This window comes from Artibeus jamaicensis, unplaced genomic scaffold, assembly GCF_021234435.1.
Source record: "Artibeus jamaicensis isolate MK-2021 breed Jamaican fruit bat unplaced genomic scaffold, CSHL_Jam_final scaffold_378, whole genome shotgun sequence".
NCBI classification, from domain to species: domain Eukaryota; kingdom Metazoa; phylum Chordata; class Mammalia; order Chiroptera; family Phyllostomidae; genus Artibeus; species Artibeus jamaicensis.
Genome location: NW_026522044.1, coordinates 218293 through 231616, shown reverse-complemented (window position 1 = coordinate 231616; position 13324 = coordinate 218293). Strand labels below are relative to the sequence as shown.

Below are 13324 nucleotides of genomic sequence, written 5' to 3'. Positions count from 1 at the left end.
CCTATAGAACTGTGGCCCCCTTTAATCACCCCATCCTCATGTATAATTTGCCTCAGCCCGAGGCTGTGCGGGGAGCCACCCTGCCCCAGCCTCTTTGATTGGTCACGTAGGCCCGGGCATCACACACTTTTGTCTCAGTGGACAGTGAATAAAAACATCCGAAGGGCATGATTTTAAACATCATGCTGAAGGGCATGAGATAAAATGCTTCTCAGATAAGATCAAATTCAAGGAGTCCATCATCACCAAGCCCTTATTATATGAAATGTTAAAGGAACTGATCTAAGAAAAAGAAGATAAAAAAGATGAACAGTGAAAGGACAGCAAACTCAGTTATTAACAACCACACCTAAAACAAAAGCAAAGTAAGAGGACAGCTAGATCAGGAGTGAACCATAGAAATGGAGATCACATGGAGGGTTAGCAACAGGGGAGTGGGAGGAGGAGAAGGGGGGAGAAGCTACAGAAAATAAGTAGCATAGATGGTAGGTAGAAAATAGATAGGGGGAGGGCAAGAATAGTATGGGAAATATAGAATCTAAAGGACTTGAGACACATGGTCATAAACTAAAGGGGGGGGGGTAATGGTGGGGACGGGGGGTAGGGTGGAGGGGAATGAAGGGGGGAATAGAACAACTGTAATGGCATAATCAATAAAATATATGTAAAAAAATAATCCAAGGCTGCCGGCTGCCTGGGAACCGTGCTGCTAGGATTCGTCTCCCCCTAGCTGCGCGCCTATGCAGAGCAGCTCGGTGCTAGCAGCCCCCAGTTGCTTAGTGGTCGAGGAAGTGCCCATCATTTCCCCTTCAGGGTCCTGTAGACCGAAGGCGGTACACAGAGCTGTCACGTGAGAGCTTCCGCTGCCCACCCGCGGAGCAGAAAACGGGAGCGACTGCCTGGCGTGGAGAGAGGAGGGGAAGCCCTACCAGGACTAGGCCGTTCCTCTCTTGGAAAATTGAGAACTGCGAGGCAGAGGGCAAGAAGTTCTCCTGTGGCCTGACAGCGTTGAGTGAGGAGGTGAGGTGCCGCTGGAGGCTGCCGAATAAGTAGGATTTACCTGGATTGAGAGGGAAGTTTCCTTGAGGGGTGGGGGAGGCAAGGGGCTGGGGCCAGGAGAGAATCACAAGCTGTCTGTCTCGAACCCCTTTGTATCCTCTCGTCTCTTCCTGGGGAGGAATATGTAGGTGTGTGTGTCCAAGTCCTATTCCATTTCTCGGTGGCAGGCCATCAAAACCCAATGCAAACCTGAATTCTGTGCTGCTGATTGCAGAACAGGTAGGTTGATGATTTTGGCTTGTATTCATAAGGTGGGAGGGGGGATTTTCCACTTGGCTACAGCAGAGGCAGCGAGGGTTGGGGAGGAAGCGAGGGAAGGGGATGAGGGATGAGGGATGAAGGATGAGGGTGTTTTTGACCCTTCCTTTCCCAGCTTCGCCCTCCGCGTTGTCGAAGTCTTGACGCCCCTTCGTCTGGGATTGGTAACCCCCGGTGGACAACTTTCTCATGGTGGCCACCAGTTGCAAAGGCTGGTAGTGAAATAAGGGCGTGAGCTTGCCCCTGAGCTCGTGTAAGAATCCGAAAAATAAGGGATGGGGGTGGGGGCAGAGAGACACTTTAAGAAGGGTGGTAGAGACCAGACACCATGAGGTTAATGAGATTTTATTTAATCCCACAAATCTGACCACTGTGCTCTATTTTGACAGCCTAGCATCAGGTCAATACACTGTAACACTTAGAAGTAAAATTGCCATCCCTCTTGAAGGACTGGAGGGATGGATGTGGCTTTCAAAAGCTCCCTGATAACAGGGAGACACCCGCTGGCTGGCTCCATGAGACTGTAATTGCCAGTCTCCTGGAGGGTATTTTTAGGGCAGTAGGTAGATATGAAATGTACTGCCGGATATTCAGGAAGGGAGAGACAAAAGCTGCAGACTTATTGATCCCTTATTACTCCCCTCTTATTATTTTTTTCTTTTTTACAGTTCCTACTGAGATAGGAGGAAGGCCCGCCTACAGATTAGGCTTTTCCAAAAAGCCCAACTTTCTGGTTAATATTCAGATACCCTATCATCGTTGGTCATGGCTAGCATCATTGCACTCATGGGCAATACCCGACGGCAGAATGCACCCTTGCCGCCCTGGGCCCATTCTATGCTGAGGTCCCTGGGGAGGAGTCTTGGTCCTTTAATGGCCAACGTGGCAGACAGAAACATGAAGTTGTTCTCAGGGAGGGTGGTACCAGCTCAAGGGGAAGAAACCTTTGAAAACTGGCTCAACCAAGTCAATGGGGTCCTGCCAGATTGGAATATGTCTGAGGAGGAAAAGCTCAAGTGCTTGCTGAAAACACTTAGGGGCCCCGCCCGGGAGGTCATGCGTTTACTCCAGGCAGCCAATCCCAGACTAAGTGTGGCAGGTTGCTTGCACGCAATGAAATTAGTGTTTGGGGAGTCTGAAAGCAGTGTGACTGCTCATGGTAAATTTTTAAACACTCTGCAGGCACAAGGGGAGAAAGCCTCTCTTTATGTGATCCGTTTAGAGGTGCAGCTCCAGAATGCTATTCAGGCAGGGATCATAGCTGAGAAAGATGCAAACCAGAGTCGCCTGCACCAGCTCCTTGTAGGGGCTGAGCTGAATGGGGACCTTCGCTACAGGCTGAAGCATCTCCTCAGGATGTATGCAAATGATCGGGAGCATCTTCCCAATTTCCTAGAGTTAATCAGAATGATAAGAGAGGAAGAGGAGTGGGATGACACTTTTATCAAACGAAAGCGGGCCAGGAGATCTGAGTCAATGGTGGAGAGGGCAACAAGCCCAGTGGCGTTTCAGGGCTCCCTACGGATAGTGATTGGCAGTGCTGATTGCAGTGTGATAGAGATAGAGGACACCCAGGGTGACTCAGATGAGGATGTGATCCTGGTGGATTCTCAGGACCCTCCACTTTCGTTCTCAGGATCTCTTCCTCCCAGAAGTAGGGCCAAACCTCGGGATCAACTGCTAGTCATTGATTCCCCCAACAGTTCCCAGGCTCAATCTCCTTCTACCAGTGGTGGTTCTGGGTGTAAGAATGATTGTCCTGGAGATGTGTGTAAAGCCAGGAAGCGAAAATACACAATCGGTTGTTCATATTGTGGCGAGGAGGGTCACTTGAAGGAAACCTGTGATAGTGAGAGAAACAAGGCCCAGTTGTTTGAGAATCTCATAATCACCCTGCAGGGGCTGACACATACAGAGCAGGAGGGGTCAGGAGAGGTTCCTGATGAACCTGATGACCCTTCTGAGTTACAGTGAGGTGCTAGACCCCAGCCTTAAATGAATCCTAAGCTATATTCAGAGTCAAGTGATGGCAGGACTGGGAGGGATGCCTCTAATTACATGAATTAATCCACAAAACAGCTTTCTTTTAGGGTGGAGCACAAAGGGTCTTAGACAACAGCACAATGGAAGAAGATGGCCTGTCCTTTGACCTTTATTGCTCACCACCTTCGTTGTCTAAGGCTCTATGTCTTGTGTGTGCACATTTCTTTGATAGCTTTATTCTCTTTGTGAAAGTGGTATAATTCATTGTTAAGTATTCAAACAATAAAAAAGTACAAAAAAGACAGTACAAATAACTCCAAATTTTCCACCCTTATATGACTTGACTACTGTCAACCCTTTGATGAATATCCTTCTAGATGTTTCCCTATACTGATGTACCCAGATAAATATATATGTATAGATAAGAGTGTTCAAATATAAATGCTGTTCTACAGTCTGTATTTTTTCATAAAACAACTTATGTTGTGGGCTTCTTTCTATGTTAATAAATATGTATCAGCATCTATTTTAATGTCTCTGTGGCATTATTTTAAGAAGAGGTAAAGGAAAAAGGAATAAGAGAAATATACTTAAAAAAGCTATAAAGGGGTGGAGTTATATCCTGAGGTGGGGTTTTTAGCAATCTCATTTTGCAGGTGAGGAAAAGTGAAGAAGAAAAGGGCTGAAATATTCCCCAAAAGTAAATGGACAGAGCCTTTCATTACAACTGACTTGTTGCTTAGGTCACAGAGCCCAACTATGGTACTCACTAGTTGACAATACCCAGTGCTTTTTTCTGTAATGTATCCAGAGGAGTTTGATGGCTGGGGAGTCTGGTGCTGAGGTCATAGTCCAAAGTGGTGAGTCCAGAGGCTCCATTCATGGTCCCTTTGGAGAGGGGTAGCCCTCCCTCCTCTAGGTGGATTTCTTAGATTATTGTTGCTGCTTCTAGACAACATTGTGGTCACAACCAGGAATCTGTCTTGTGGACTAAAATTTCCCTCTCCCCAACCCCCAGTTAAGGAAAGGAAAGAACAGCTACTAATGGGATCCCAGCACCAGAGGCTCACCTAATAGCATGAAAGCCTCACCCCATAAACCAACCCTGAAACTACATGTGTAACACAGAAGGTTGAATCCAGGAATCTTGACTGCTCACTCGGATAAGCCAAAAAAGTCTCAAGGAGGACTGGATGGAGCAGTTGTAACCTTCATTACTCACATTACAGGGAGCACTGATGGTGGTAGATCAGCAAAACAGGACCACACCTCCTTGAGTCCGAGACTTGTTTTAAGGGGTCCCAGACAAAGGGGGCATGTGTCTTCTGTGTAACTCTGAACTATACTACCTCAGTGTGTGTGTGCAGAGAGAAATGGTCAAGAAACAGTCGCAGGACAAGAAGCTGCTCCCAACAGGAGATAAGGAGAGAATTACAGTCCATTTCTAAAGTAATACACATTCTTTCTGGCTAGGGTCCTTCTGGTCAGCCTTCCATTATGGAGGTTGGAGGAGCCATGTCCACCATGACCCTACATTCCACCCCAACATTGTTCCTCCACCTCACATTCTTCATGTTACATTCTTCTCATAGGGGACCTGTGTGCTGAGCATGTTAGCACATTGCATCCATATGCCACGAATTCAGTAAAGCCCCCCAAGACCAACAATGCAAGACAAAACCCCAAGAGGCCTCGAAGAAGGTAATACCACCAAAAACCTAGACAATTCCACCAAGTTGTAAAAGGGTCAGAGGCTATGGCTGATATGTGATTAATTTCAACTTCTAGGTCAGTTGAGGCTTAGGAAACACTGTGAGAATTATCAAGGATGGATACACAATACTCAGTGTGCAGAATGGCACAGGTGCCCCCCTGGGTAGCAGTGAGTAAGTCTACTGCAATTCTATTCTGCAGCACAACTTTCCTCATTTGAGTTACCTCATCAGAAACCAGGGCTGTAGCGCGACTGCCGTGCCCAAGGGCTATTGCAGTGTGATTTGCTAGGGCCTTAATTACTTCATGGGTTAGAACAGTACCAGCAGGGGGCACAAAAATGGCTTGAGATAGAACCACCAGTCAGAGTGCTTGACTCAGTAGTGTGCCCCTAATGAGTCCCAATTTCGAGGGACACTTAGAAGAGTATTTAACACTCACCCTGAGATGTATGGTTCTCCCCAGGTGCTATGCTCAGTCCAATTAAATGGGAGGTAAGGCCAACCATGTTGACCACAGACCCCAGCTCCCTGTGGGATGGGCCCAAGTCTTCCTAGTAGACTGCCCCCAGTGGTCCGTAGCAGTCACTACCATTATTTTCTTGTATGGGGCTGTTGGCATCCACCCTATGGGCTGAACAGTTTCATTTACAGTACCATTTCTACATTCAATATGTATGGGCAGGGGTTGTTGCACCTTTACCTGTAATGCTGACAGCCACCCGCACACTGTCCCAAACTGTGTACGAAAGCCATGGCTTGGTGCAGGTGGCCTGTTCCTCATGAGGAAAAACATGCTTTCAGGTGTTTTCTCGAAAGGAGGGGTCAGGAGCTTTCCAGCCTTGCAGCCAGTCCCAAGATGTCTGTCTAATTTGCAGGTTGGATCCACCATGGTAGGCTGGAGGAGGCAGTAGTGGGAAATGCAGTGCAGACCCAACAATCAGAAAGGTTGCTGATGACTGCTAGCTTACTGGCCCCCTGTAGAAAGGAGTTTCCAGAGTAGAGTACTATGGGTGACAAGAGAGATGTTTAATAGGAACTGATAAAGGTAGATCTTGGCAGTCTGGCAATACACACACCACAGTCCAGTCTTTGGTTAATATGGTTACACTGACCAGTGGATGCCGCGGTCATTAGTTGGTACCATGCCCTATCTGGCCCTAGGCTAAGGTTAAGGGCCTCCTGTGCTTGAAGGGCAAGGCAGGTGTGTGTACCTGCTAGATTGAAGCTATATAAGTTCCTTAGGAACTGAGGCCTGCTGTGAGTTGTAACAAATAGGGGTAAGGGGCCAAGAGGCTGCTACCATGGGTGCCAGCAGCAACCCCATGACAAGTCCCTCCCCAAAAGGATCTACCAAGGAAGACCAGCAAGACTGTACCTGTGCCTGTCAGGGCCAAGTGAGGGTGAATTTTCCTGGGGGTATGTCTTGTGGGGCTGGCAAGAGCATGTCCCAGCCCAGGGTGAAGCAGAGGCTCTTGTGCTTCACTTAACTGCAGACAGAGAGGCACCACCAAAAGTTTAGTGAGGAGGGTGATGGGAGATGTTTGTCCTACCTTAGGCCATTCATTCAAGGTTCTTGGGCAGTCGGACAGGCAGGTCATCCACCCCTGGAATGAACTAGAGTCAGTCTTCAGGGTGCCTTTCGAGAGGCCGTTGCACCTTTCAGTGAAGCTGGCTCCAGTAGGCTTGGATGGTAGATGGACTCTCCAATCTATATTGAGGGCATCTGCCCATTCTTGCACTTGATGTCCTGTGAAATGGGTGCTTTGGTTGTTTTTTATGCCATCTGGGCTCCCATAGGCAGCACAGAGATGATTCAGGCCTGGGATGGTGGCTCACTGTGTGGCCTGCTGGTATGGGTCTGGTTGCAGCAAGCCAGTAGTCATGTTCATGTACACCAAGGCACAGCATGAGCTTCTGGTTAGTGGCAGGGGGCTGATGTAGTTGACCTGCCAGCAGGTCAGTGGGATGGCCTATCAATGCAGTTCACCCGTATCTTGGGGCAGCCAATGAGTGTGCTTCTCTGTACAGACAGTGCATTGCTGACAGGCCATGACTGCATCGGTATAACAAAGAGGTAGGCCCCAAGCTCTTACCACTTCCAATAAAGTCTTCTGTCCTGCATAGTGCATCTTTTGCTGGAGCCACTCAGCCATGTCTTCTGCTGCGGACTCTTTCAACCAGTGGATGTGTGCCAGGTCATCAGCCTCAGTGTTGCCAGGGGTGAGGAGAGTTTGGTGTCCAGTGACATGGTAAAGAGTTATAGGTTTTCCAGACTGTTCATACATGTTCTTCCATAGGTCCTGCCCTCACAGGGGTTTTTGAGTCACTGGCCAATCATCTTGCTGCCAACAGGGCAGCCACAGGGTCAGTCCCCTGTACACTGCCCAGCTGTCTGTGCAGATGGTCACCAGACCAGGTTCTTGGGTTATGACTATCCACACAGCTCTCAACTCAACCCATTGACGACTTTGTCCTGAGCCATCTTCCATCCATATGCTGTCTGTGCTGGGCTGGTAGTCCTCTGCCCTCCAGGGGGTGGCTGGCCAGGAGTCACCAGTGTACTGAGCGTCCTCAGGCACAGGGGCTCATCCCTCTCTTTCACAGTAGGCCCAGGCATGGGGAGAGGAGCAGGGACCTCCATGTTCACCTCTAGGTAAGAAACCAGGCCCAAGAGCTGCTGCATTTCTAGGCTCAGAGGGCTCATGGCTAGTTTGCTTTTCTGTTGGAGACATGCACTCTGCTCAGTCAGAGTGGCCATCCGTGGGACTGAGCTCTTGGGTAGGTTTATCACTTCCTGTACCCACCCAGCGATGGGATAGGTGGTATGTACTTGAATCTCAGTCAGTCTGGTAATGTCTTCAGTAGCCCGGAGAGCCTAGTAAACAGCATTCACTTGTTCTATTGGGCTGTATCAAGCCTCTGCCCCTTCCAGAGCTGGGACCAGAAGCCAACTGGCACCTTGGTGTGCCATTGCTATTGCTAGGGGCCTGAGAGGCATGGCCCTCGGGGGAGACGTGGACATCTAAATCACATGCCTGAGATTGATCTCTGACCCCCAGTGCTTGTACAGTCTTTGCCATTTTCTTAGCAGCCTTTAAGGCCTGATCACGCTCTTGCCCCCAGTCCTGGGTGTCTCCTTTGTGGGTGAGGCAATAAAGAGGGTGCACAGGCTGAGCTAAGTGTGGTACGAAAACCCACCTGTACCCTCAACAACCCTAAAATTTCTTGTGATTGCTTCAGCTTCTGTGAGATGGGGAGAGCCTGAATCTTACCTATATCACGGTGGCAAGTATCACTTTTGTCTTACCTGACTAAACAGCACCCAAGAATCTGACAGACAATTTAGGTGCCTGGATTTTGTTGGAATTGACTGTCCATCCTTGACCCTGAGCTGAGCCAACAGCTAAGGAGTGGCACTCTAACTCTGTGAGAGAATCAGAGGTCAGCGTGATATCATCAATGTAATGGTGCATTCTCATAGAGGAAGGTACAGTCTATGCAGCTAAGTCTTCAGCCACAGGCTGTGGTAAACCGTAGAGCTATGCAGGTAACCCTGAGGCAGAACAGTAAATGTCCACTGGCAGCCTTCCCAGGTAAAGGCAAACTAGCCCTGGCTTTCGGGATCAATATCAATGCAGAAAAAGGCATTGACCAAATCTAATATGTAATGGTGTGTGCCCAGCTCATGGCTGAACTGGTCTAGGAGGCTAGCTATGTTAGGCATGACTGCAAAGAGAAGGGGAATCACCTTATTTAGTTCTCTATAATCTACATTCAAGCAACAAGCTCCATCCTGCTTTCAGATGGGCTACAAAAATGAGTTGTAGGGGTCTGGTCTGATGATATTCACCTTAGTCAATTCTTCTATGGGCTCCCCAATCTCCTCATGGCTACCCGGAAGGCAGTAATATTTGGTGGCCACTATTCTATGAGGAGTGGGAAGTGACATAGGAGGGTGTCTAGCATGACCCTCAAAAAGGCTGTCACAACCCATATTTGGAGGTGAAACTCAACCATGGTGGTCTGTAGGCACATGCCAGCTAGAATGTCAACTCCTAGGATATACTCAGTGATAGGGGAGACATCCACCTTATAGGGGCATTGACATAAATGCCTTGTCCCAAGAGTCAGTGTCGCAGCCTGCACCCAGATGGACTGTCCTCCATAGCCATCAGTTGGTTACCTAAGTCTGTCTGGGTTGCTGCCATAATAAGAAAACATTCTGCACCAGTATCAACTAAAGCCAACCCTCTTTGTATGTTCTTTGGAGACCAGTAAATAGCAAGTTCTACATGCGACCTTCGGTCCCCACTGGGTCCCCATATGTGGGTCCCTTGGCCATCACCCTATGCAAAGACCCCTCCTCATGGATCGTACTCTGGATGGGCTGGAAGAAACCCCACAGAAGTCAGCCATGAACCCCTGCCATGAAGTCAGCCAAGCAGGGGTTCAGTGCTGGGGGAGCTAATGGGACCAGTCCGGTTGGTGGTGCTCATTCAAATGTTTGGACAGTGGATGTCGTTACAGCTGGAACTGTTGCTCAGGTTTCAGTTGCTGCCACAGATTTAAAAGTATGTGGTTAGGCTTCTTTCCTACCTTACCTTTATCTAATCTGGCCTTTATGAGATCATTCCATAGTTGTTTTCAGGTTGCTTTCACTGGACATTTCTGCTTACATTTCACAGTTACACTCTCTCCCTTTTTTTCTCCCTTCTTTTTTCTACTGTCTTATTCCTTTCTTTTGTCTCAGTAGCTCTACTTTCCCTAGGTTGGCAACTGTCTGTGCCACTTCTTATACACAATCGCCCATGTGAGTGGACAAAGTAGGTATCAGGGTGCTGAAATAAGCTGGGGTGTTGTTTGCACAACCTGATCTCTCATTCCTTTGGTAAATCTTTCCATATCTGGCCCATTGGAGTGTGGGTTATAGATGGTGTGTTACATGCCTAGCTCCTGCATGAACTGCTGGAGTTTTAGTAAACTGGTCTGGTGTGGGTTAAAGGATGGTAGATCCCCCTCATTGGGCCATGCTGTCCTACAGCCAGCCATTAACCACACAAGGAGGGAAATTGTGTGACTGGCTTGGACTCTGGTCTAATGAATTCTTTGTCTCAAAGAAAGATGGGTGGTGACAGATGACCTATGTTTTAATTCATACCCTGTAAGCAAAATGCCATCAACCCCTTTATCCCACAGCTGCAATAGTCACCCTATGATGGATTTAGACCCTTTCTGTCTGAACTTAGCAGCCAGCTCTTCTAGCTCGGCAGGGATGTAGGGGTGCAAAGTAGTGTGTGAGGTCTGCTGGAGAGGTGGCATTGGAATGCCCTGAGGTGCCTGTGGCTGTTGGGTCTTAATCTTTTGAGTCATAATCAGATGAACCTAGGTTTCCCTTCTTCTACCTCTACGGCCTCCTTGCCCGAATCCCTTATGATCTCTTCATCTGAGTCACTTTCACTTTCAGCTGTAGGTTCCCACTTGCGAGGATTCCAGTCAGACTGTGCCACAATCACCTGTATAGGGGTGGGTACTGGTCGCCATTTCTGTGCCCTGGCAAAGTTGCATGCTAGGTCCCATAATTGCTCACTGGTCTGTTCTAATTGTTTCCCTAAAGCATACTTTTTGTCCATCATTAGGAGATGCATGTTCCTTTCTAGTTTCAGTTCCTCTTCTAAATGCAGAGCATGTGCCTCTGCCTCTATCTGTCTCTCAGTTACCCTCTGTAGTGCCACCAACATTAACCAGTCTGCAGCAATGGCAACATGGCAGAGGTCTTTCTTTTCCCCTAGGGAGCACTGCTCTCTCACATGCTGCAAGGCTCATAGGAGGCCACCAGGAGTTTTAGGGGTGTCTCCTTAATCCTGTGGTGGTCTCCACATATCAAGAATATTTGCCACCTCGAACCACATAGAATTTGCCGGCCAGTCTGGGATTCTTCCCAGCACCCCCTCCCTTGGCTTAGCATTGCCCACAGTCCATTCAACTTGGGAAGTTTTCAGGGTATCCGAATCCTGCCAACTACTATGCCAGTTGTAACACAGGAGGTCGAATCCAGGTATCTCAACTGCTCAATTGGATAAACCAAAAAAAAAACCACACACACACAAGGAGAACTGGATGGAGCAGACATAGCCTTTATTACTCACATTACAGGGAGCACCGATGGCAGCAGATCAACAAAGTAGGACCAAATTACCCTGAGTTTGAGACTTGTTTTATGGGGTCTCAGACAAAGGGGACACGTATGTTGTGTGTGACTCTAAACTGCATTACCTTATTGTGTACGTTCAGACAGGAAAGGTCAAGAAGCAGTCACACAGGACAAGAAGCCGCTCCCAAAAGTAGATAAAAAGGGAATTATCATCCATTTCCAAAGCAATACACATTCCTACTGGCCAGAAGCCCTCCAGCCAGCCTTTCATTATGGTGGTTGGAGTACCCATGTTCAGCACAACCCCACAACATGCTAGAGGTATCAATGTAAGTAATGTCCAAACCTGTAAGAATTTCTATGAGTTTATTTGAGCCAAACTGATAACAACTGCCAGAAAGCAAAACCTTAACAGATTGAAGAAGTGCTCTGGAAAATCGTAATTTAGCACCTCATTTTATACATTACAATCAAAAGAGAAGGCATAAGGAGCTTACTTGAAATCTATTGGTGATAGACTAGGAAAGTGGGAGAAAGCAAAGCAGGGAAACCTGTGAGATTGGATGGACATATACTTCTACACACATAAGTACAAGATAGTTCACAGTCAACAATTAACACAATGATAATGATAATAATAAGGGGATTTGTGGTCTCTACTCTGGTGTGGTTGTTGTATCTGGAGGGGTCTGGAAAAAGGGAAGTCACCTTGACATTCCAAAGGTATGTCCTAGATGCAAAAAGACAGTAACAAGGCTCAATTAAGGTAAAGTTTGACTTGTCAGAGAAGATTCTAGCCTAGGACAATGACTGTCCACTATGATCTACTTTTAGAATGTTTTTAATTTCAGACCATCCTGCAGTTACTTTAGGTCTCTGAATTTGTCAGGCTGCCACACAGGCCTCTGCTGAGCTGACAGGTTTAGTATATGGCAACTTTTCTTCCACAGAGGACACAGACACCCCAGGACTCCAAGTCAAACCCACACCAATCTGAAAACTGAGAATAGCTGGGGAGAGATGAATAGCAATGGAGTGGCTAGGAGGTATGAAAGAACATGAGAGACCCACATTATTTTAGCAGAGAGGAGGACATTCATGGGGGAGGGAGGAAGAGAGAGACCGTCCCAGGAACCTGCCCGGTCTCCCCTCCTGATCTCATATTGGAGGGTGATTAAAAAGAGGGACAGGTGTGACTTTAGGCCCCAAGGGTCCCTTATCTCTTATAGGTGTGCAAGTCCCTTCTCAGTGAGCAGGACAAGGTTGGGGGGCATGTGGGGATGACTGCATTTAAGGCACAGAGAGGGAAGAAATTGAATGCACAAACATGAGATCTGAGGAGTTTGTTAGGCAGGAAATAAGTGCTCCACAGAGATGAGGGGACAGATTATGTAGCAGTGGGAGATGATGCCTCACAGAAGAAGCACAGCACAGTGTGGGTAAGGGGAGAGCAGTTAAGGTTGAGATGACCTGGGAGAATCACATGGAGATTGACAGGGACAGGAAGCTTGGTAGGAACTGAAAATTTCGGTGTTTCACACAGAACTCTGGGCTGTTGTATTGTGAATGGCACAGGTTCAGGAGCCCAGGAAGCAGAATTGGAGTTCTAATTATGCCAGTAGTTGATGGGCCACTCACATGTACTGTAAGAAGCCAGTGCAGGCTTTTTTGGAAAAAAAATATTTTAATGATTTGAGAGAGAGAGAAAGGGAAGGAGGGAGGGAGAAGGAGGGAGAGAGATAGAAAGAGAAACTCATTTGCTGTTCCACCCATCCACATACCCACTGGTATTCCTGTATGCACCCTACTTAGGATCAAACCCACAACCTTGGTGCATGGGGACAATGCTCCTACCAACTGAATCACCCAGCCAGGGCAGAAGCCAGTTCAGACTCATCTGGGCTTCCATGCCCAGAAACTGCCTTGAAGAGATTTTCTTTCCAGAAACAGCCCCTCAGTTCCTTCCTAGCTTCTTGCTCTTGCTCCATCAGTGACTCCACAATCTAACATTACTACTTCCTCTTCCCTCCCCATCCCATCCGAATTCATCTCTTGCTGGAGGGGTGTGAATGCTCTGCCTCTATGCTCTGCCATCACCCCTCCCCACCCCAACATTCCCTGTTTGCCTTAAGCTTCAGCCTCCTTAACCTTCAAGGCC

At 47.8% G+C, this 13324-nt stretch overlaps 1 protein-coding gene across 1 annotated transcript; it reads left to right on the top strand.

Annotated features, from left to right (window-relative positions):
* Positions 1-2009: 2009 nt before the first annotated feature.
* ZCCHC12 (zinc finger CCHC-type containing 12) lies at positions 2010-3697 on the top strand. Its single transcript, XM_037146001.2, has one exon. The coding sequence runs from the start codon at positions 2083-2085 to the stop codon at positions 3289-3291; it is 1209 nt and encodes a 402-aa protein (XP_037001896.2). The 5' UTR covers positions 2010-2082; the 3' UTR covers positions 3292-3697.
* Positions 3698-13324: the final 9627 nt, after the last annotated feature.

What these genes read in the sequence shown, in the direction of transcription:
- ZCCHC12 (XM_037146001.2), top strand. Translation starts at nt 2,083, where the DNA reads ATGGCTAGCATCATTGCACTCATGGGCAATACCCGACGGCAGAATGCA.